This window comes from Caretta caretta, chromosome 15 (assembly GCF_965140235.1).
Source record: "Caretta caretta isolate rCarCar2 chromosome 15, rCarCar1.hap1, whole genome shotgun sequence".
Lineage (NCBI taxonomy): Eukaryota > Metazoa > Chordata > Testudines > Cheloniidae > Caretta > Caretta caretta.
In genome coordinates, this window is record NC_134220.1 from 10,862,663 (window position 1) to 10,887,668 (window position 25,006).

Here is a 25,006-nt window from a genome sequence, read left to right on the forward strand (position 1 = left end):
GCAGGTTTGGCCGATCGCGGCTCCCACTGTCTGCGGTTCACCGTTCCAGGCCAATAGGGGCTGCGGGAAGGGTGTCCAGCATGTCCCTAGGCCCATGCTGCTTTCTGCAGCCCCCATTGGCCTGGAACAGCAAACCACAGCCAGTGGGAGCCGTGATCGGCTGAACCTGTGGACGCGGCAGGTAAACAAACCGGCCTGGCTGCCAAGGGCTTTCCCTGAACAAGTGGCGGACCAGCTTTGAGAACCACTGGACTAGATAACCTCTCGAGGTCCCTTCCAGTTCTGTGATCACTGAATGTTTGGCAAGTTGGAGGAACCATGGGAGTTGGAATGTTTCTCAGCTTCTTAGGGTGCAGAAGCAGGGAACAGCCATAACGTGGAAGATATTGGTGGTAGGATGTAAACAAAGGAGAGGAGAAATGTAAAAAGGAATGGTCTGAAGAATTAACATCAGATACTAAGCCTGCAGTTCCATATCAGAATTCAGAAAAGATCCAGCAGGGCTTTCACTGAGATGCAAATTGTGAGGGGGCTCCAACAGAAAATTGAGCTCATTCTTGTGCAGACGTAGCCCTTGCCTTGACAGAATTGTGGCTACATTAGCATCTTGCCAAAAGAAATACACTAGCCCCAATTAGTTTGTATGAAATGGAGAAGATTTCAGCCAACCTAATTTTTAATGGCATGCTGTGCTTCCCAGGCTGCTGGGATCAAGATGGCACTTTGCATCTTGGGACCTGCCATCTCCACAGGCAGCATTAGAACTAAAGATGCACAGGGCAGTGTTGTAGATATACCTGGCCTGTATTTGGTCAATAGAACCGACTTTGCAAACCCCTTTCCAGAGGGCATTGGAGAATTACCAGCACCTTGAAGTTTCCCTTCTCCCATGCATCAAAACCATCCTGAAAACACAAATGTTTCGTTCACTCGAATACACTGTGTATAACAGGAATGATGAATATAGTGCCCCACATTAAGAGCAATTCTAGCATGACAGACTTAACTAAGTGCACCTCTAATTAGCACTGCACCACCAGATCTTTCTCTGGCTGTGATCCTGCTGACCCATGACCGCTCTGGCAACACCTGCATCCACTTCTCTCCAGTCAGATGTCATCAGACTGATGACAGAGTTGCTAATGGAAAGAACTGTTGATTAATTGATTCCAGGAATAAGCAGGTGGCATGGTACTCACACTCCTGGAAAGACAAACCATCTAACTTAGAGAGCCAAATTTATCTCTAATGTAACTCCAACTTCAGCAAAATTACTCCAGGGGTGAATTGGGTCCACTATTTTTAACTCACCCACCTGGTTATCATTTATCTCAGAGATACTGATTTTCCAGTGCTGGCTTGTGATGGGAGCACCCAGTCATGTCTCTCACGGAGTTTTGACTACTTTCCAGATAATAAATGATATTAAATAAAAGTGGGTTTAAACATAAGCAGCTCCCCACTAGCCACCTCCCTACAACCCACCCAATACTTTATCATCATTCCCCTTAATCTGTGGCCCATCTGACGCTTTTCAATGTGTCAATTTTTATGGACAAGTTTCATTTGCATGCTTTACTAATATCTAGATATTCCAGGTACTGCGTTTCCTGGGGCTCGTCATTTTGTGCTTTGTGTGATTAAGTCTCTCCAGAACTATTTTTATAAATAAAAACTTGCCATATTTATTACTTATGGTTCCATTATCCTCTAGGGATGCAACTACACTGAGACTTTTAGCCAGTTCTCCCACTCTGTCTAGTATCTGTACCACCACACCAAAACTAGCAAAAGTGGGAGACTGACCACTTCCATTCTTACCAACCTGTCTTCTAAGCCTGCTCAGAGTAGGTCTAGTTAACATGGTGTCAAAACCACTGGGTGACCAGTCTACACTAGTGCTCCTACTTTTTCAAACACTGCTGGAAATGCTCAAGGGCTAGAGAAAGGGTTGGAGAACTGCCTTAAATTCTAGGCCTCTGCTCAGATTCTCACTATAATTGTATTAAGGGACTGTAGCTAGTTTTACTGGTTGCAACTACCAGGATTACTTTTTTCCTCCTTTTGTGTCCCCCCATGTGCTGTTTGTTGTTTTTTAAACTCTTGGTTTCCTCCCCAGTTCTCTAAGACTCCCACTCATTGATTCAGAAAGTTAATTAACTAGTTCCCTTTACACCCTGAGATACAGATTATTCAGAGCATTTGCTTAAGTATGTGTTCATTTTCGAAGTACTCTTCCCTGCTTTTTATCAAGTCATTGTTCAAGATTCTCATGACTAAATTGTCCAAACCTCTTCTTTATTAAAGCCAGATTTAAAACAATTCAGTATCTCAGTTGCTTTAGAATCACCATTAATTTCACCTTTTCCCCATTGTCTTTCCTGCTACTATTTTCACTTTTCATATACTTGTAAGCCTTCTTGTTCTCCACTACTCTAGCTAGCTTATTGTATTCCTTTTATTGCCCTTTCCTTTTGCTTGTAAGCCTTAACCTTCTGGAGTTTCTTTCCTCTCCAGTTTTAGCGTGCGTGCTCCCAAAGAACAACTCAATGGTTGTGTGTGTTGTATTTTTGTGTGTCCCATTTGCACAAGGCCCACATGTGGCAGGTACAATTCAAGTCTCTGAGCAATTGCGTCTGGTGATTTCCAGACAACCAATGCTAAAGTGTGGGAAAGCAAGTTAGTGAGCACCACCCAGACACCAAACAAGGAGAAACAGGATACATTTCATTGTATCACTGAAGGATACTAGATGAAAGCTCTGGTCTTCATGGATCAGTCTATCCCAAAGCCTCCCACCTTGATAGCTGTGAAAACACAGTAGAATTTCCATTAAATGCAGACTCCATCAGGACTCTTGGGGTTACTTTCTCCAGCAGATCTTTGAACAGTGTTTCATGAAACTATACTAGCTGCTGCTTGTTATTTGCATTCGTCTCTCAGCAGCACTGTTGTGTATTAATTAGAGTGCTTTTTAGGATTCCCCAACTTTCTTGTACACTAGCAGATTTTAATATTTCCTCCCAGTGCTCTTTATTCACTAGATTTCTTCATTCTCCACAATTTGCTTTCTTGCAATCTAACTCCTGTGTTCAGCAAATCCAAAGAATACTTCCAGGCTTTCTGATTTCCTGGTGTGTTTCTCCCTTTCTGGAATCCACAGACAGCCATGCATGACCCCTGAGGTGGAGAAAAATTATCATCTCTGTCTTACAGATGGGAAACAGATGTTCAGAAGAGAGTTAAGGGATGTACCAGAGCTGGGAGTTGAATGCCAGGACTGTTGATCCCAGGCTTGTGTGCCAACCACAGGGCAAGATTCCCAGCATCCCCAAACCTGGGTGAAGCCTTCCCCAATTCAGAGCCACTCATACATATAACACAACTGTGAAGGACCATTTTCAAATAATTTATTAGGAATTTAAAACTGAAATCTGGAAAAAGGGTTACAGGTGTGGAGAGAACAAACATTGGAGTGTAATAACTTACTGGCTTCAAAACATAGTTTTATTTCGTTTTAAAAAATGCCCACCCTCAAACTGGAGCCCCAGCCTCTGGGCAGCAGCAGCACTGGCTGGAGAGCGAATCACAGCCCAGTGGCAATACAGTGGGGCTGGGAGGTACATGGAAGGGGGCACAGAAGCAGCTCAGCGCATGTACCAAGAGGGAAGAAAGCACTGTCTGCAGACCCAAATTTGAAGTATACAGAATAAAAATAAACCCCATACAATGCAGCTCTTCTTTAATTAGGAAATATTAAAAAAACCCAGACATAGACTCTTGTCTCAGTAACAAAAATTATTGCTTTGTGTTTTCAGTACTAACCCATTAAGTACCTCTTACTAAACAGAACTCTCCAGATGTATTGCTTGGTCAGGCATGGCCCATGCTGCTCGGTCTCAAGACTAGCCACAATGCAGCAAGGGAAGCGGGAAGTGGAAGGGAAGAAGGGGTCCATTTGGGCCCTGTGGCCTCCCTCCAATCCTCTCACTTACTGGGGCTCATTTTGGGAGAAGAGCGGGAATGATTTTTAAAACTTAAGATGAAGCTGCATTATTTCCCTGGGGAAAGCATTGGGCTGCATCTTAATAAAAGGCTTAATCACCCCCTCCCCCCCCAACAAGGTCTTTGGTTCACTTAAATCCAGACCCAAACCTGCCCCTTAAATCCCTGCTTGAGGCAACCTCACAGCAGAGGCCACTTGTTAAGAAGGGCTTGGGCAGCCTCAGGAGAAGGGACCATATAATCAAATTACAGGACAGAGGATGAACTCCCACAGATTTCAGGACACAGAGGAAAGCAAATGGGAAGCTGTGATTCTAGAATTCATATGATCCCTGAGAAGCCCTTTACTCACCCTTCCCCCATACATTACCACCCCCAGTTAATGACTTCCCCCACCCAATGCCCTGCCCTTCAGAGAATGACCACCCCCACATCTCACCCCTGACAATGAGCCCTTCCCAATACCCTGCCCCCTAAAGGATGATGCCCTTCCCCAGACCATCTTGACACAAGTGATACTATTTGGAGAGTCAATTCCTTTCAAAATAACAAAGACAAGCAGAGACAGTAAAGCCCTTTGCCTAGCCAAACCAGATGATGTACTTAGGGAGCCCATACATCAGGCGACTGGAAGCCGCTTTAACCCGCTCAGCAAAATAGCCGATAGCCGGTAAGTTTCATTCCCCTCTCTCCCCCCTTCATCTCAGAGGTCTTAAAATCTTACAGTAAAAGGTGTACAAAAAAGAAAGGAGTCCTGTCAGGATTCTGCTGGAGAATATTGCTCACACTGAGGTGCCAGGTTCAGGAACCTTGAGTCAGGCTGCAGCCAGGTTCACCTCGCGATATTTACATATTATACACTAGGAAAAAGCAAACCCCACGTAAAACTAAATCTAGGAAAACAAAAATACTTTCAGCTGTAAGGGTAGTGTTTTTACTTAGCAAAATATACATTTTGTTTTGTTCCATAGCGATGTCCCACCGTTTCAGATCCTTGGAGCTTCACACATTTCAAAACCTCACATTTACAAAACAGAAACAATTAAAAACAGTTTCTTTAAAAAAAAAAAGAAGAAGAAGAAATGCATCAGTTCTGCTCAGCCTTCTCTCTCTCTGCATCTCTCTTCCCTTCAGAACTGCGTTCACATCACAGACTGTCCTTTAAAAATGTTGACAACAGAGTTGAAAAAATTCAAAACAATTTCAAAGCCAAATAAAAATACTCCTCATTAAAAACTACCTAACACGATCACAAAGCCAATTCATAAAATATGTCTACTAGCTCAGGAAAGAGCAAACAATGAAAAAGAGGGTCACCCCCCAAAAAATAAAGATAAAAAAATAAAATAAAAAATAAAACTACCAGCTAATAAAATAAATAAAGAAGAATCGGGGGGTTGGGGGAGGGAGAAGCGTAAACCATCGGTGGTTAGTAAGAAAGCGAGATGATCTCCTTGGGTTCAGTCCAGTGTGGTCTGTTCAATGGGAGAGATCAGGGCAGGTCAGCAGGAGCCTGGCAGCCAGCCGGCAGTGTGCAGTTTTATTCAATAAAAAGGAAACCTTGGCTCATCCCCCAAGGCTCACCAGATCCTCCAGCCCGCTGTCCTTGGTTAGGTCACTGGGGAAATCTGCAGGAGACCAGCAGAGGTGGGGGGTACGGGGGGTAGAGGAGACAGAAACAAACAAAAGAAAAACTAACATCCTTTCAGTTTTTTGTCTTGTCTGACACAGGAACAGGGGGTGTCCAAACTTCCCACAATGCAGGATTGTGCTGGCACCTTGGTAGTGGCATGAAGATTGCACCTGATTGGCAAAGAAGCGGGGCAGAATGCAACTGCCCCTATCTTTAACATGAAGGGGTGGGCTAAAGGGACAAGCCCCAGCATGCAGTGCAGCCTGACTTCTTGGATCAAGGAGTACTGCATGCCAAGATCTGCGGGCTCCCTGGGTCAAACTTCTTTAGTAAAGACGAGGCTAGTTATACGCTGCAAACTGCACTCAAGTTATCCCTGGTTGAAGAGAAGCAGCCCAGTCACACCCTTTCCCTGGAAACATCTGCCCTACTCATTTCAGTCACATTTCTCTTTTTAAACTACCAAACTTCTGCCACTTTTGAGGTGTGCACCAAGACCCTCGAACAGCTCCCCCTCACCCCGTTCTCAGGGACACAGCTGGAGCTGCGTGTATGATTTTCCCCATACCCATCTGGATGTGGAAGCCTCTTTTCTCCCACAGACCACCTCCATGGAGAGGAAACAGCACTCCAGAGATGCAGTGCTCTCAGCAGCAGTGAGATTTGCTGAGTTAGCTGCACTCAGGGTACTGCAAAGTAAAGGGTAGGAGGGGCTTGTGTGCGAGAGCTCACATTGCCTTAGGATTTTGGCCAACTGTGCCTGTCTATTTTCTGTCTCCGTCAACTCCCCTATTTCTACCAGGTCTCCATGCTATCCTCTCCATTTCCCTCACTCCACACCCTTCCAACTGTGGGCTTCCCCTTCTCCCTGCTACCACTGGGGCACAGCCACTTATTCTTCTGGCCTCAGAGACCTGGATGAGCTTCCCTTTAGAGCCCAACAGTGACGCTCTAACTGGCCAAAGAGGTTACTCAAGCAAAACACCATTTCCTGTCCCTTCCTGCCCACACTCAATGGAATGCCTCTGCAGCACTTCAAGCTTGGGGAGCAGAAGTCTGGGACAAGGAATTAGAACCTGGGTCACTGGGTGGACAGGACAGAATGCAGCCCCTCGCCTGGCCTCCTTGCTCTCATCTTCAGATGAAGCCTCTGAACATTGGCCCAACCAATAGGAAACTTTCAGTGTAACTTAATAATAAAATCCCCTCCTGAGCCTAGCTTCACTCCTCTCACACCTTCCCAACCTCTCTTGTTCAAACATCTTACCTCCTGCCTCCTTGGTCGCTAGCTTCAATGGTACCCATTGGTAAAAGCCGTTGCAATCAAGGGACCCTACAGAGGAAGAATTCAAATCCCCCGATTAGACAAACCAAAGGAAAGAGGTTGAGTCCATGAATGTGATTTGTCCATCCGTCCCTTCCCTTGTAGGAATTTATTGGGATGTCAGTGACACAGCTCCCTAAAAGTACTATTCCTAAGGACAGCCCTACCCCCTTTAGAGATCTGACTGGAATCATTTAGCCCCCAATGCACTCTGAGGAGGCCTCTCAGCACCCTGAGATTTACATGGAGTGATACAACCCTCATACTATCTCCCACTCAGGAAACATGCCATCACTAGTCCGTCTCTTCCGAGCCACCTAATATCCCCCAGCAGAGTCCTATGGAATCCCCAGTCCTTTCCCAGCTGTAGTCCCACATTCCATAGGGAAACATGCAGCTAGCAGATATTTGCTCTGCACTCTCCCCATCCCTGTCCAGCCTTGTGTTATTCCTGGGGACCCATGTACGTTCCACCTTTGGAAGGGAGTTCTGTGTTTCATTCTGACAGTGAGAATAGTTGTGGTCTTTCTGAACACTTACAGTGGTGAGCTCAGTCATGGCCCAGCTGCTGGGAAAGCTGTTTCCACTGCTCACGAGTCTCACTGTTGAGGTGCTAGTTCCATGAGCCCAGAGGAAGGTGGCTGGCATGGCAGGCTATGTGGCAGAGTGAGGTAACAGGCCCTTGGGTAGCTTGAGCCAGTTCTGCGGAGGGCTTTGAAGAATGGGACCAAGCCCTAGCACTTAACTTGGTATTCAATGGGGACCAGTGTAGAGCAGAGTTTGGGGTGACATGCACTCAGCAGCCTGTTCTGTAAGCTAAGTAGGCTGCTGCATTAGGAACGAATTGGGGCCTTAAGCTCAGTGTTTTTATGCCTAGGAACTGTATATTGCAGTAACCAAGCCTCGAGGTTGCCTGCAGCGGTTGTCATTTGGGTATTCATAGTTGTAGAAATCACCATCCCAAAAGGTTTAATGATTTATACACACCCCACCTCCTTCTACCCCCCAAGCTCAACAGCTGGGTGTGAAACACTCACCCCTAGGCTGTGACCAAAGCCAGTACTTGGAGCTGGACTCGCAGCACTGATGTAACTGCTGACCCCTGAATCCTGATTGGCTGCTCCGTAGAGCTCTGCCATTGGCCCAGGACTGGTAGTGCCCAGAAACCCACCAGTGCGGCTCGGAGTAGAACCTAAGGGAGGAAGCAAAACTACATGGTGAAGATCCCAAAATGCAACCCCGTCCCACCCCCCTCTCATGGCCCAGTGCAAACCTCAGCCAGGTTGCTTCCCCGGGTAGGAAAGTGGCAGTTACCTGTCCCTCTCACTACAGCTGCTGCTGCCGCCGCCGCCGCCATCGGCCCATATGCAGTAAGGGGAATTGCTGGAAGAGAAGGAACAGGCCTTTCATAGCGGCACCAAGGGACGCTCCTGAGCAGGCACCTTCCCTTCCCTCCAGGGAACAGCTGCCAAAAAGGTGCATGAGCTTGGCACGTTACCTGCTACACTCAGGATGGATACGCAGGAGGAACACACAGCCCTGCATTTACAGGACAGCTTTCATTTAGAAAAGCCCTCAAGCAACTGAACTGACCAATTCCGGCATAGGAAACTTTTCGTTCAGGACTGAAACACAGTGACATCTGGGGTGACGCTGCCAAACCGCAACGCCACATGCCAACTCAGGACAGGAAGTGACTGAGAATCCCATAGCCAGGTGAACCGGCATGGGGAATTTAGGATGGCTATTGGCATTTGGCTCCAACCCTAAAGGCTAACACCCCAACTCTGGGGATTTTTGGTGGGCACAGAGGGTCAGTAGCTTGGTTTGACATCTCATCCAGAAGACAACTCCAATGCTCAGCATTCTCCAGCCATGCTGGGGCACAGCACCCTTCTCTAGCACCTTCCAACAGTAATGGTTCAATACTCACGCAACCTCCTCCACCCCAGATCTCACACGGCTGCAGACATGCAATCCTCCCTACTTTTCCAGCTCTCCTGCCAACTGCAACCCCCCGGCTGTCCACTCTAGAAGAGTGTGGAGCATGCGCCTGGCAGTGCAGAAGCCGGAAAAGGCACAATTAACACTGGAAGCCTTAACTTATATGTATCAAATGTCGTCCATATTTCTACTGCCATGGGTGCCCAGCCCTGAAGCCACAAGGCACCTACGCAGTACTCTTCTCATTTCCCCTAACATGACTGGGTCAGCATTTCATGCTCTACTGCGAAATCCACTGTGATTCTGTTTAGAGCAACATAAAGAGGTCAGAACAAATCGATTGAGTTAAAGGGCTGAAATCCAGACTAGCTCGGGAGGGAATGTTTAGTTGCAGGCTTTGTCTGGTTTCAGGTGTACATCACACTGGGGGCTTAGATTTGGGTTAGTGGCTTATCATAGGTCTTCAGCAAACATAAGCACAGAGCGGACAGTATTTTTCTCCCAAAGATGCTGTTGTGGTGAGTAAAGGGCCGGTTTTGCTGAGAAAGAATCCAATTTCCTCTGTAGGAAAAATATTTTTGCCTTGTAGTTTATCTAGTTAGAAACCAGACTTCTGCCTTGCCCAGGAAGCTCCCCTCTCATTAGCTCTTTCATACAGGAGCAGCACCCGAGACTTTCAGAGAACCACCCTTCTTGTTTCAATTGTACTCAATACAGCCCCGGCTGATGGTTTACATTTATAGAGCCACGTTCAGCCAGAAGGTTCCTGAAGCACTTCACAACCTACTGGCCTGGTCCTGCAATGTCCTCCGTTCCCCCGGATGTCTCAGCAGGAGCTGCGGGAGCACATACCTCATGGGAGCAAGCCCAAGGCGTGCACATGAATCAGAGCACCCACCACCACAAGCTGCCCGGTGACTGTTTAACAGCCCACAGCAGCAAAGTGAGGAATACCCCCGTCTCCAGCTGAAATTCTGGAGGGAATCTAGGGACAGAGGTTGTAATTACCCAACATGGCAGCTAACCAGGACACCAGCATTAATAGTTCACTGCTGGCAAAAGTACCAGTCTCTAATGAGCTTCAGTGAGCAGGACTTCTGTTTTATGCTCCTCCAGCAGCAAGGTGCCTCTTCACACCCTGCAGGGGCACTAGTCCCACGTGGACTTAGAGGGAAGAGCACCTTTTACTGAGTTATCCACACTACTCTTGCAACACCCATTTTTTTCTGGGAAGCCCCCTATTCAAATACAGACGCAGTCCAACCCTACTCTGTTTGGGAACTGTCAGAATCACAGCCACAGGTGGAATTTCAGAGGCTTATTCAACTATATATGTGGCTCCAGGGGATGGCTTTATTAACTTAATACACCCCACTTCCCTCTGAGTAATTTGTTTTACCAACCTCAGCGTTCTTTGACGTGCACACTCTAGGAGGATCAGCACTATTCTGAGCCATTGGAAAACTCCCCTTCCAATCCTCCCCAAACCCACTGCGGCTAGCAAAGCTTCCAAAGAATAAGCTCCCTGCAGAAGTCTGTATCCTCACTGCAGGAAAATCCAGTCCTTGAAAAAACAGATGGCGTCAAGGAAGTGTCAGAGTGAAAGGATGTTATGGAAGATGGGATGGTGTATAGGGAGGAGGAGGCCAGCCCACTGCTAGACATAGCTGCTTTTCTAAGACAAATACCATGCATGCTACAGAGCTTGGGAAAATGTGGCCATGGAACAAAGATCCTATGGAAAGAGCAGCACCAAGAATACATGCTACACAAACTCAGAGGTCTGAGGAGCTGGGGGAAGAAGCAGGTGTTTATACTTTGCGGAAATACTCAAGACTCCTGACTAGTCTTTGCAAAACTTCATCACCCCCCCTTCTATTACACCATGCTCAACCACCACGACTGATGAGTACAGCTGGGAGCTCCACCACACTCAATGTTCCTCTACCATTCTCTGCCTAGCGAGCCTGGGGCTTAGGTAGCAGTGAGCTTCACCATACCCAGTGCTGAAATATCATTCCCTACACTAACTCCCAGGCGGGATCAAAGTAGCTGCAAGCTCCCCCAGGTCCAGTGCCCTGCACTACAGCAGCTCAGGCTGGGACTGGAGTAGTGGATTTCTTAGAATTCACATTACTAGCAACAAGGTTTTCATAAATGATTCGGAGGCTAACTGCTGGATAAGGAGCGAAAACAGAGCAGGGAACAGCAGCAGTTCAGAAGCTAGAGAATCTGGGGATTCAAGCCCACTTGCCCTCATCATGTAAGACCTGCATCTCTCATCTCCTCCAATGTGATATGCATGGTTCAGTTCCCCTCTCCACCCCTCGCCCCCAGCCCCTGTTCTTGATGTAGCTAGTGCAGATGGAAGAGGAAATGAGGAACGTTTCCAGTCTCACTGCGCCAAGCTATGGGGCAGCGACATCACTGGAATAACCCAAAGCCCCTTCTCCCCTTCCAGCTTGTGAGTTTTAGGAAATCAGCGGGACTGACCTGTGAGCTCGGGGAGGACGGGGGCACTCGGGAGAGGGGTCCGCTCTACACGGAATTCTAAAAACGAAATGTAAGACAACTTAGGAACTTGTAAAACGCCCCCGAGGGGGATCTGGTAGAGAGACAGCAGCATTGGGCCTTTCTGGATAGAACACAAGGCCAGACAGAGAGGGATGAAGTCACTGCAGCATCCAGCCTTTGACTCTTTATTTTAAATGAATTTTGAGCTGGACTGACAGCATGCGAGACTGAAAGCCTCTGCTTACCCCCAGAACAGGTACAGCCCAGGCAAGGGCAGTGGAAGCCGCCCAGACTGTGCGCCTCAGGGTTGAAAAGGGGAGTTCAGTCTCTTTGGCCCAGCCAATCCTTGGCCTCGCAGCTAGGACTGCCAACAAGTGCCAGTTGAGCTGGAGGTGGCTTTGTGATATGAACACCTGGTTCGCTAGGACTGAGACCCAGCAACTGGATTCGCACAGACTACCAGACAGCAACTTTCAGTCGCCGCCAACGCAGGGGGGGTTCCGACTAGCAGCTTAGAGGTGAAAGCTGCCAGAGCCCGTTGCCAATCGCCTAATGTCAGGTCTTCTACACAGTCTATTGGGGATGGGGGGCAGAGGAGGGCAGGGGACACTCAGAGTTGCCACTTGTCCCGAGAACAGCAGGGCAGTCTTTTATAGGGTAGCCCTGCATCCCACTCTTTGCTTGTGCAGGCAGGGGAGGGAGAGGAGGCCAGCAGAAAGCTCAGAGCAGCTACAGTGCATTCATCAGGGATCAGGCAGTGATGGTCACATCTGGGCTTCAAGACAAGGAATGGGACAGCTAGGGGAATTTACTAATATGCAGTGTTGTGAAGAGGGGTTTGCTGGGCCTCTAAGAGATCCAGGATACAGCTCACTGCAACTTAGACTCTCACATTTAGGAGGCCTAGGGAACTTCAGGCCCATTTAAAGCTAGCAGGGGTCAAGTCCTGCACTCTGTTTTCAGAAAGGTGGCGACTCTGGCGGAGAGACAGATGCACACACACACACACACACACACAGAGGCAGCAAGACCAGCAGAGCTGCAAGGCCCCTTCTGTGTAATAGCAGCCCCCACAGAGGAACCTAGCCGAGAGGGGGGCGCATGAACCTAGGACATTTCCTGTCACTGGAGTGAGAGGATAACAACAGCAGACACTCACATGGCTACAGCCTCCTTCCTAACTAGCCAGTAGGCGGTTCCCACCTATTCCAGGCCTCCGTCCCCTCCCACCTTCACAGTTTTAAAGAAAGCCCAAACTAGGGCAAGGGTAAAACAGGCAGAGATTCGGTCACATGCCACAGGCTTCCCTTAGTGTGAGGACAAACTGGATGACTGGGCAGGAAGAGGCACTTACCAGGAAACTGATAAGTGTAGCCAGGCGCAAGGCCCGTGTAACTCCGACTGGCATAAGTGGCAGCTTGGAAACCTGGATAACCTGCCAGCAGAGAAGAGGGGATTGTTACACGAACGCACACAATGCCACTTTCCAGTCCCAGCTCTGCCTGCCTCCCCATAGCCTGAACAATGAACACACACTATGAAAGGACCAAGTAACATAGCAGTTGAACAACACACGCGTGCGCACACAGTGCATACCGTGCAGGAATTTGGGGAAGAATTTTAATGGAATTTTAATACATTGCCCCTTCGTGGTTCCAGACATTGTTACCCTGCAAAGACATGTAGATTTCCCGGTCAGAAAGCTCAAGGTCCCACAAACTAAAGCACTAGCTGGTTTTGTGAAAAGGGGATCTAGAGACAGTGGGAGCATATGGATGACTGACTGGTACTAAATCACCCATCATCTACTTTCGTAATAGAGGTGCTGACTAACATTCTGAAGTAGATACAAAAAAAACAGGTGGCTGAAAACATGCAGGCAGATAGCCTGTTCCTGGCACAGATCACTATTACAAGTCTTCCCATTTCCTGAGAAGCTGTCATAGCTAATCACCTACTTTAAACAGTCCCATGAGAAAGCCAGCAGCTGACTAAGAACTGAATGTTTGATTTGAGTTCTCCCATGACAAGTGTACATGGATTTCCCACTGACTCATTTGAGTCTGCTGGTTTAAAATTACAGTTCTACTCAAAAAACACAAAAACTAAAATCTGAAGTGGCTTTGTGGGGTTCCAGATCTATTTTATCTCAGCAACTCCAGTGAGAATGTGATGAGTGCAAATGCAAAAAAGAGGTGTTTTTCCTCTGCCTGCCAGCCCAACCAACCCAAGCTGGGATCCAAGTGCCAGGTTGAATGTTCCTCCTCCAGCACCACCCACAGGGGCCCTGACCCAAAGGACACTTGTGTTTGTTCACCTTAACCACACCTACAGGTTGGATGGGCTCGGGTTGCTGGTGATGCTCAAGCAAGAAAGAACCAAGTTTGACTCTCAGACCCTAAAAGGAGCTAATTGGGCTGGAAGTCGGAGGGGACGATTCACACCTTTTCCTTTGTAACCTGAACACATTTGCTCTGAAGTCACAGAGAAAAGGTCCCCACAGTGCCACACACAGACACTCCTTTGTCAGAATGGCCCGTTTGATTTCCCTAAAGGAGGGAAGTCAGTGGTATACAGGCTCCACTGGATTCTCAAGAACATTTTTATCCCCCTTGAAAACAAGGAGACTGTTTATTAGGATGCTACACAGAGAACATGCTCTGCCTGTGTATCTGAAGTGATACTCTCCTCTTTGCCCAACAGAAGAAGGGTGACTAATACTACTGGGGGCTCCTGAAGCAAACATTCATTGTAAAGTCTGGCCTAGCATGGCAGGAATATACCTGGACGTGGAAAACTCTGCTTTTGGCTCAGTTGTGTTGCCAGGGCATATACAGCCCTTTTTTTGTGCCGAAGCATAGTGTATATCCTGTTCTATAGGTATTATATTGGACAGGAATTCCAATTACGCCTTAAAATTCCTCCCAACACAACTGCATTCCTGTTTTTTGTGTGGCCCCACCTCTAGAACTGTGCATACGAGGTACATCTACAGTTCTTCCATGCTGCCACCAGAGGGCGATTTGTGATCATACATTGATCCCAGCCCTCCTCCTCCTAGCTTCAGTGTTGCTTTTCAAAATGGGGTCTGATGTCATAGATCCAATTTCTTCTTGAACAGCCTGAGCCACCTCCCCCATTGTCTTACACCTAGAAACGCAGTCCCAGAATAAAGCCTTCTGCCCCAAGCAGAGCCCCCTGCTGCTGCCGCCAATTATGATGTGGGGGCTAGAGAGAAGGGTTCTCTTTTGCAGTGCTTACCCAGCATGCCAATCCCAAGCATGAAGGCATCCATCCCATAAGGCATCACTCGGGACCGCCCTCTCGCAGAGCCAGTGGGGGACATCACTTCCTTTGGCTGAGCTTTTTTACATTCCACCTGCCACAAGAAAAAAAAAAAAGTGTTGGACCTCGGCCTTGACTTGCACTGCACATTTGCTCGGAGCACATACCGTACTGCGGGCCACGGGCCAGAAGGGCTGCCTTATTGCATTGGAACCACTGCGCCTGTTCTGCCCCACGCACCACTCCCCAACCCTGCCTCCCATTCTGCAGCCACTAACACTGCCTGCAGCCTCCCCCGCCCTGTTACTCTGCTAGAGAAGCAGCATTATTGAGTAGTTGTAACAGGTGACTAAAATTCTACCCATGGTTCTGTCCTTGACTTTCTCTGTGACTTTCGGCAAGACAACCTTGGAGCCTCAGTATCCTCATTTGTTAAAAGAAGATACCTGCCTCGCAGGGCTGGGGAGAAGTTTTGCTAACACTTGTACAGCACTCGGGGTCACAAAGTTACAATTCCACGTTATGGTTAGACTGCATTGCCTTTTGGGCTCCAAATACCAGCAGTCATTCCCCTCCTTGTTGAGTATCTCCTCCCTAGATCTGGGGCAGTGATTTCAGGGGTCCCATCTGCTTCCTACCTGCAGTCCCAGAGCCCTAGTGCTTTGCCCCATCCTTCCACTGCCGGCTTTGCAGTTCACACTCACCATTTTGTTATTGATCTCATGGAAGTGGATCTCACACACCTTCTCCACAATATCTTCACTCTCAAATGTGACGAATCCAAACCCTGAAGAAAGGGCAACACTTCCTGGTCAGGGCAGAACGCTGTGTGATCAGTACCTGCCAGTCCCACATGCCCAGGAGAGAAGGCAACCCAGAGGTTCCTGGGGTGGACCAGTTGGGTCATGGCAATACTTCCACTCCCCTCTGGCCTCCAGTAAGTCCTGCATGCATGCAGCACTCATATGAGGAGCAGGGAAATCACTGACCTCTCCCAGATTTCCCTCTCTCCTCTCATCTCCATTTCTGCACCTTCCCGCTTCATTAAAGCCCATGGCACTTAGATGGCTTAATGACGGATACCACAATAGAGGGTTCCAATCCAGCAGAGGTCCATATGAACAAAACTGTTTCCTGCCAATGCTGTTCAGCATGTGAAATGAGTTTGGTGGGTCCCAGTCCAGTCCCCAACAGACAGGCGCCCACATCACAAATATCACCATCCCAAATAGTGATACTCAGCACATTTCATCTTCAAAGCCCTGCCTGTACACAAATTAGTCCTTACAGCCTGTGTGTGACAGGAAAGTATCAGCATCACTATTTCTGGAGCAAAACCAAGGCATGGAAAGGTTAAGTGATTTGCTCAAGTTCACACCATCTATCAGTATCTGAGGTGGGAAACAGAACTTGGAAGTTCTTGCCTCCCAGCCCTATGCTCAGAGCACATCTCTAATGGACCCCTTTGCTGACAGTCTTGGCAAAGGACTGACTGGGCTCTGGAGTCCAAACTTCCTTTTCACAGCTAGGGGTGGCCCTTTCAGGGAAGAGCTGAGGCATGGCAGTGAGGGACTTTGAGTGAGCTTGCATTGCAGCTGTCGCTAAATGGAGCTTTCAGCCTCCAGGGCTTCTGAGTCAACTTCACCAGTGCTAAAAATCACTTTTACACACACACACACTTTTCCATTTTTCAGTATTTTCCAAGCTGGACTGGACTCTTTCTATGAGCTTCTCCTTTCTCTCCAGGTAGGCATTTATTTTGCCCCTATCATGATCTGATATCTGGGTGCCTTGGGAACTCAAGATAAGTACCCTACACTGAAGCCAAGAAGTTGCCAATACCAAACCAGATGACTGGTCTATCTGGTCTAGTATCCTGCCTCAGGCAGGGGCCAATACCTGATGGCTCAGAGGAAGGCAGTCCTCCCTACCCCTTCTGTAATGCTCTGCATAAGAATGGCCATACTAGGTCAGACCAGTGGCAGATGCTTCATAGGGAATGAACAGCACAGGGCAATTGCTGAGTGATCTGTCCCCAGTCATTAAATCCCAGCCTCTGGCAGTTGGAGGTTTAGGGACATGTGGAACATGGGGTTGCATCCCTAACCATCTTGGCTAATAGCCATTGATGGACCTATTCTTTATGAACATACCTAATTCTTTTTTGAACCCCATTATGTTTTTGGCTTTCACAACTTCCCCTGGCAATGAGTTCCACAGGTTGACTGTGCATTGTGTGAATTATTTCCTTATGTTCATTTTAAACCTGCTGCCTATTAATTTCAGTGGGTGACCCCTGCTTCTTGCATTATGTGAAGGGGTAAATAACACTTCCTTATTCACTTTCTCCATGCCAGTCATGATTGTATAGACCTCGATCATGTCCCCCATTAATCATCTCTTCTCTAGTCTGAACAGACCCTGTCTTTTTAATCTCTCCTAGTCTGTTTTTGTTGCCCTTCACTGTATCTTTTCCAATTCTAACACATCTTTTTAAGATGGGGCATGCAGTACTCCAGGTGTGAGCATACCATGGATTTATATAGTGGCATGACTATATTTTTTGTCTTATTATTTATCCCTTTCCTAATCGTTCCTAACATTTGGTTAGCTTTTTTGACTGCCACTGCACACTGAGATGTTTTAACTAACCACAATGACTCCAAGATACCTTTCTTGCGGGGTAATAACTAATATAGAGCCCATCATTTTGTATATATAGTTGGGATTATGCTTCCCAGTGTGCATTACTTTGCATTTGTCGACACTAGGTAACAAAATGGCCAATGAAATTCAATCACCCAGTTTTGTGAGAACCCTTTAACTCTCTGCAGCCAGTTTGGGAGGTCACTATTAGTTAGTCTCTAAGGTGCCACAAATACTCCTTTTCTTTTTGCAAATACAGACTAACACAGCTGCTACTCTGAAAACTATAGGGAGTAATTCTGTATCATCTGCAAATGTTGGCACTTCACTGTTTACCTCTTTTCTAGATCATTTGTGAATATGTTGAACAGCATTGGGCCCAGCACAGAGCCTTGGGAAACCCTGCTGTTTACCTCTCTCCATTGTGAAAACTGACCATCTATTACCACCCTTTGTTTCCTATCTTTTAATCAGTTACTGGTCCATGTGAGGACCCTCCCTCTTTTTTCATGACTGCTTACTTTGCTCTAGCCAATTCCTGTAGAGGGCAGAGGTGCCGGATCTGATAATTTATTATGGGCTAGCCATTTCCCCCCCCATCAGGCTAGCTGGAATGGTACGTGTATAAAATCAGGCAACCAGAATCACCTAAACAGTAACAAAATGGGATGCACTGAAGGGCACCCTGGGCAGCAAGAGTGAATACGCAAGGATAGCTGGGAGAGAGAGCCACAAGCAGAAAGTGCTTCCTGTGTGAGTCTGAAGCAGACAGACACACCATGTAAGCGCTTAGTGCTGCATGTGAACATGGCCGTGGCCTAGGAAAGGGCTGCCACCATCACAGCGTAGCTGTGTCCTCAGTATGGTGCACACCATTGTGGTGTCCACCTAAGAGTCGTAGCCAGTTAGAGGGCACATGTACAAGAGAATCAGGCACCTCCAAAACTAAGGCTCAAACTCAATGCTCTCCTGCCTGATCCGAAGAGCCTGAATACCAAAGCCAGGCTCCCACTCTGTAACCAGATACCACAAATGGGATTTGATTAAAAGGTGACTTGGGAGCCCTGGGCTGAGGAAGGGGTCAGAGGCAGGCACTCTTCTGGGTCTTGCGTCAGCTTCCCCAGGGTTCGGATTGCTCAGGACAAGGTAAGACACACACAGACAACTGGAGCCACGTAGGTAGCTGGGGAGGGGAGGAGGCTGCCTCCTCTCACATATCAGCCATTCGGCAAGTTTACAACACAGGAAACAGTCTGGACAAAAGCTCTCTGTGCTGCGAGGGACTCTGTTAAAGGATGTGGATGCGAAGGGATGGGGTGATGGAAGGTGAGATAAAGAGCAGCTGTGACCTGCATGCCCTGCTGCTGGCCACAGGATACTACCTCCGCCCCATCACCACAAACATACATCTGCTCCTGTCATTACGCAATCCCCTGCCAACTCTACACACACACACAGCGCCAGGGTGCTGCCCTCACCTCGGTGTCGATTGGTTGTCTTGTCAAACATCAGCATAGCATCATCCACCTGCAAGGAGCACAAAGGAGGAAAGGGCTCAGATCAGGTTATTACTGAGAAAGACCTCTGCCGGCCCCATGCCAGAGAGAAACAAGACACCCACCTGCCCCCAAAGCAGAACATGACACAAAAAAATCAACCATTCACTTACCCTTGGGAGGCCCCCAAGTCCCGGGGCCCTGACCCAACAAGGGAACAGGATTTCCCCCCACATTAAAGCTTTCCCACTATACTGCAGGCAGGGGCTCCCAGCATGAACCAAACAGGTCCATCTCCATCCAAAACTTAGGGTGCTGGAACAGGTTCCCACCTAGCCATGCTCCTGGGGAAGGCAGGCACTTTCCTTCCCACTGAACCAGGAAGCAGCCCTGGACAATTTGCCTACAGCTCCACAGATGGGGGGTGGGGAGAGAGAGAAAGAGAGAGACTGACTGACTGTCTCGGTGTCCGTGTGCACACACCAAAGCCTGAGGAGGGGAGAAGGAATAAGGGGCCTCATAGAGATGGAAAATGGAGGCCTCAGACAACAGAGACTCTGCTTGGGGACTCTGGGAAGCCACCCCCACCCCAGAGGAGCTTTCATCTAAGAGAGGTTTCCTACTGCTGGAGGGTGTAATTAGAGCAAATTTACTACAAGGACTGAACTAGTGCTGCCTACTGAATGGGGGGAGTGGAGGCGGACACCAACCATCCCCCAACCCTGGAGCCCCCTCCACCCCCTGCCCCCACCAGTGCCTGGTGCAACTTTCCTTCCCCTGCCTGTGCTCTGCTGGGTAGTTCCTTGTAGAGAAGCAAATCTGTGCAGCTCCAAGTCAGGCCAAGCAGAGTTAAAAACGCACTCCAATCCCCTCAGCGTAAACCACGATGTAAACCTGTCCCACTGACCCATGCTCCTTGCTAAAGCACTGCCTTAATCTGATTATGAAACTGGATGTGCAAGTGCTCAAGGGAGGGGCAACAGGATCTGTACAGCAGCTAGCCAGGGCCTTCCTCCGCCTCAGTCAACGACAGCCGGGAGGGACCAATGCAGCCTACGTTGCTTGGGATAAGCTATTTCTCCCTCCCCCACTTACAATTCCCTGTTTTCCTCCTTCCCAGCCTTGCTCAGTGAAGGAGTCTGAGATGCTGCCTCCCGAGAAAGGGCTGGGGGTGGAACCCATCTCCACCAACCAGCACTGTCAGATGGCCAAGCCCCAGGCTTCCTTCAAAAGAGAGCTTGCAGCTGGAATGAGATGGGAGAGGGGGTTTACCAACATCCCCCTGACAAGGGGGCTCCATCCACCTCAGCTGCCAGTGAGATAAACGGGCACCTTTCTCCCATAGGTGAGATGGGAGGATGGAAGGAGGCCATTACTAAATACCCTCCACAATGTCACATGGAAAAGGGTTGTGTGGTCACTTGGGTCCCCTGAAGAACAGGGGTCACCACCCACATCTGCCAGCTCCAAAGAGCAGAATGACATACAGAGGACTCAGCTACCATCCCACGCCACACTACAGCCAGGGAACTGGGACTTGAACTTTCCCATCTAGGCCCAAGATCCATGCGGTTAGTGAGGCCAAGACCCGAGAAACTCACTAGTGATCCAAGCTGAGCGGAAGGAGTCCTAACAGTTTAGATGGAAGATAGGACAACCAACGCTTTGTCTGACACTCCGTGCTACCTGCTTCTCTCCACTGAGGCAGGTGGGAGGGGGAGTTGCCCAATGGGTGGAAATATGCTCCAGCTGCTCGCTTACACTATCTTGTCAGCCATACCCACTTTTTACAATGGTCTTTATTACTTCAGAGCTTGGAAAGGGAGGGAGCTTTCACGACTGGTGGATCCCATGGGTTAATTAAGGTTATGTGGGCCTGAGTGGGATGGAGCACAATACCATGCCCCTCTCAGTAACACCCTGAAGTCATCAGCTGCCCCTTTGCAGTGCTTGAACCCCAATCATAGCAGTTACCATCCCAAACTAAGCCTCATGTCCTGATGGAGCTAGCAGTAGTCCCCTAAAAATCAGCCAATCCCCTCCTTTGAAATCTAGTCCTCCAAAGTCAGATTGCCCACTCTGTACTCTAAAATAAGCCCCACCGGACTAGTAAATGTAAAGACATTTACAGTCTCAAAACAACTATCCCCTACATGAACGCTATAGCAGTGCCCCAAAACTCAGCCAACTCCTGCACCCTTTCAATATCTTGAGCCTCCCATCCAGGAACTCTAGGATCAAACAAAATCCCGTTAGGACCTGGACCATTTTATATACCAGCACAAATGCACTTTTAGAGTATCAATAGAAGTGTACACAGATAAATAACAGTTCAAAACACAGCAAAATGGATTCCTCAGACTTTCACCTCTCGAGACCCTGCGTCACATCTTTCCAATATAATAGGCTAAATAAGTTTGGTGAGCTCAGACTAGTTTGGAAATTGACTCACAGTTCAGCACAGCTGGTGAATTTCTTTTAGGAGAGGTCCAAACTAGAACACGAGCGGGTTAGAATTAAGGTGCCTCAGCAGCCCGAGAGGCTCAGGTCTGGCTCAGCCAGGGTTACAAATTGTCAGGATTGAGGTGCATTGTCAGAGCAGCGTGAGTGGTCCAGGACTGTCTGCATGGGGTGGCCACTTGCAATTCCCCATCCCACTGGTCAAACTCCCTTGTAATTGCCCTGCTGTGTCACACAACAGTATCACGAGGAGTTATCAGGCTAGCATTGCCACAGTAACTCCCAGGACACTTCAATAAGCTGAGCTGGCCCTGGTTCATCCTAAGAGCCTCATGCTGTCCTGGGGACAAAGTACACTAAAACACTCCAAAACCCACACAACACAACACAAGTGGAGCTCATTGCAGGATACCCTTCGCTCCAGCAGCTCAGAGCGGACACAGTGCAAGGAGGCACTTTGCATCTCAAACACCACCCTGACAGGGTTTCTCAAACTGCACAACACAGGACTCAAACAGCACCACCCTGTGGAGAGCAAGGTAGATGATGGAAGATAAACAAGAACAAAGAAACTTCCAGTAGAAGAGCAGAAAGAGCAAGAATTCAACCACAGAGCAAAAAACTAAGCATTCCAAACAATACGGCAGAACTGCAGGGAAACCTGGTAAGTGCCTAACTGTGAGCTCAGCTGCCGCTGCCTGCTGTCACTAGGCAAGGCCAGGGGGTTCAGACAGGGGGCTCACTCTGCCAGGGAGACGCCCCTAGGAATGCCAAGCATGGGTGCTTTACAGACATGAACCAATAAAGCCCACAGCCTCCCTGTGAGGTGGGTCAGGGTTATTTGTCCCATTTCACAGATGGTGAAACTGAGGCACAGAGCAGCAAAGTGACTTGTCCAAGATCAGTGGCAGGAACGGAAGCCAGGGGATGCGGAGCTTGCAGCTCCTGGAGAGCAGAAGGCCAGGCTCCCCTTCAGCCCTCAGCACATTCCCAGCGGCTCAGGCCTTTCCGAGCACCGCACCAGGCGCACATTCAACTCGCAAACTGCTAATGTGTGTCCTCAACAGGCTTCTGTGTCCATGGAAACCCAGGGCAGGGGAGGCGGGATTAGTGGGGCCGGCTGGCCCCAGCAGCCAAGTTCATGTGGCCAAGCACTAAGTGTGAGTGGCAGCCCTTGGCGGGCGGCTATTGTTGTGGCTGGCTGTTGGGTGCCTCTCTGGGCAGAGCCCCCGCTGGGATCCCTGCCACTCCCTGGCCCATTCTCCTGAGCCTTTCTTCTCCGGTCCGCGCTGGCTTTGCCAACGCCGAGTTAGGCCTGAACAAAAGAGGCTGCTGGGGACAGCTTCTCTTGGGGCCTGATTACCATGGTAACCCTGGCCCCTCCAATCCCAGCTGCTGGATCAGATTAGTGCGAGCTCTAATGCTCTTCGGCAAAGCGCTCAGCACAGACACAAAGACACCCTGCTGCGGCGAGTCTCACCAGGAGCCGGCCTCGCAGGCCTGTGTGAGAGAGGGCCACCTGCACCCCCCCGCCCCGGAGACACACACAAAACGGCCTTTCAGTGCCACCTCGCTCCCCCTGCGGTGCCACCTGGGCGCACAGCGCGGGTGCAATGCTACACCTCATACCACGGCATACCCAGCACAGCAGCCCCCATCTATGACCATACCCCACGACCGGCCTCCAAAAGCCCCATCCCCCCAGATGAGGGGCTGCCCAACACCCCCACCCACCCATATTCCAACATAAGCTTGCCCAAAGAGGGAAGTAGCAATGAGCCACCCCCCTCTCTTCTCATCAAAGGGGAGGGATGCACAAATCTCCCCCAATCTCACAAAAATAAGTGGAGGAGGAGGAGGAGGAAGGGGAGCACAGAACCTCCCCAGAGCTCCCCCCCCAACGGGGTCATTTAGAGGACAGAGCCACCCCGATTTCTGCCAATTTCACAGAGAGAGTGTTGGGCTGAACAGGAGCAGAGTTACCCCAGATTTCCCTCGCTCATGCACACAACCAGCAAAACTAAAACAAACAAGCACAGCCCAGAGAGGGCTTTGCTGCCTTATTCTCTGTAAAACAAAATCCTGTTGAAATTCAAACCCCCTCCGCCCCAACAAAAAGCATTGCAGTGCACAAATGAAGCTGCGAATGTATTCTACTCCCTTCACAAAAACTACCCATTATAAAAATGTTATAGTTAAGAATTTCAAGTCTGGTAGCAAATTCTCAGTTAAGGCTCCAACACCAACTTGAATCCTGTCCCTGCCCCCACTCCATACACAGGCCAGAGACCACACCCCCACCACCCTATTGCCATATCAACTCTGCCCGCCCTCTTGTGCATATGCATTAGGATAAATTATTTCATTCTGTAATCCTGCCCATGGACCACATGGCTGGGCGGAACCCATCTTGGGCGGGGGTCTCAACTCTCTATTGAGGAGATGTGAGAAAGGGTTGGAGAGGGGGGTGTTTCAGTGTACGCATGAGGGAGAGAAAGGATCTCCACTCTGTATGCTGAGGATAGGTAGGGATGTGAAGAGGGGACTGGGGACAGGGTGGTGTGGGGGATGGCACAGAATACGTTGGCCACGAAGAAAGGGACAGAGTTAAAAGTGGTTTGCAATGGGTATGTGGGGATTCTTTGGTCTGTGCGCTGAGAGGTGTAAAGACAGAGAAACATTTTGAGCTTGTACTGAGAAAGGGAGAGGTTGCCCAGTGGGAACAGGAATGCAGGGTGTGATCTCCACCCCACGTCGGGAAGGTGGGCAGGGATACTGGAACATGATGAAAATTAACTTCAGAATGTTCTGATTTTTTAAAATAGCATTTACAGTTCCAACAATATAGTTGCAATGCACTTGTAATGGGGAGTGGACAGAACATACAATAGTAACTGGGCATTAACAAAAGTTTTGCTGGGTGAATTGTCTTGTTTCTCCCTCTTACATAAATAGTTGTTTTAATTGTTGAAACACAGCAGATGAGTGTTTAGCTTAGTGGTCAAGGCTGTAGCTGTCCAACATCTGAGGTTAGAAGTTCAAGGCCTATGTTTCTTCTATAGCTATGAGAGAATGTCTTCCTCCTTGTTCAACCACTAGGCTCAGCCGTGTCAGGGGAAGGAAAAGGTTAACTTATCAACTCCAAATGGATTGCCTCCACAGAGCTCAGCCACAGGAATCACATGGCAATGGGACTTTTTGAGCACTACTTGGTAGTTAGGGGGCGTATGCATGTTCCCCGAGTCCCACATTCTATAGACAGAGGGTATAATGATCCCCCCTCATTAGCAGCCCCCCAGCTCCTTCAGAAACCTTATCTGGAGTTGGGCACCAAATCGATGGGGAGGAGGGAGGAACAATGTGGCTCTGTGGAGGAAATACATTCAGGGACAGGGGCATCATTAGGCATATGTAGCATACACGGCTGCGTAGGGCACCCGAAAAATCTGGGGACACAGGTACTGACTTCTCATCTTGCTGGGAGGGTGCTTAGTCCTTCATGGCATTGATACTGCTGAGCCCTACTTTAAGCAGTTTTACTAGCAGTGTCCTCCCTGAGGAAACGGGCTAAGGAGCTCTGTTAGCTGACCAGGAATTGAAGCTCTTCCCTCCCAAAGTCGGCCTTTGATCTTGCTGCAGTACTGAGAGCAACCTACAGATTTCACAGATGGACAAGTGGCACTGAAGCTGCCCTCAGTA

At 48.8% G+C, this 25,006-nt stretch overlaps 1 protein-coding gene across 15 annotated transcripts in view; it reads right to left on the reverse strand.

Annotated features, from left to right (window-relative positions):
• Window positions 1-3,393: 3,393 nt before the first annotated feature.
• MSI1 (musashi RNA binding protein 1) overlaps window positions 3,394-25,006 on the reverse strand; it is a 37,805-nt gene continuing 16,192 nt past the window's right edge. For 12 of the 15 annotated variants that reach the window (XM_048822123.2, XM_075120219.1, XM_048822122.2 and 9 more), the window contains 9 exons: window positions 18,830-18,878; window positions 15,410-15,492; window positions 14,682-14,799; window positions 12,775-12,855; window positions 11,400-11,456; window positions 8,277-8,345; window positions 8,000-8,172; window positions 6,906-6,971; window positions 3,394-5,633 (listed from right to left, as the gene is read on the reverse strand). In XM_048822123.2, coding sequence (XP_048678080.1) covers window positions 6,930-6,971; window positions 8,000-8,172; window positions 8,277-8,345; window positions 11,400-11,456; window positions 12,775-12,855; window positions 14,682-14,799; window positions 15,410-15,492; window positions 18,830-18,878 — 672 coding nt within the window. In that variant the 3' untranslated portion in view covers window positions 3,394-5,633; window positions 6,906-6,929. The remainder of the gene's footprint in view (window positions 5,634-6,905; window positions 6,972-7,999; window positions 8,173-8,276; window positions 8,346-11,399; window positions 11,457-12,774; window positions 12,856-14,681; window positions 14,800-15,409; window positions 15,493-18,829; window positions 18,879-25,006) is intronic. The other 3 variants (XM_048822115.2, XM_048822116.2, XM_048822117.2) reach the window with 3 other exon arrangements.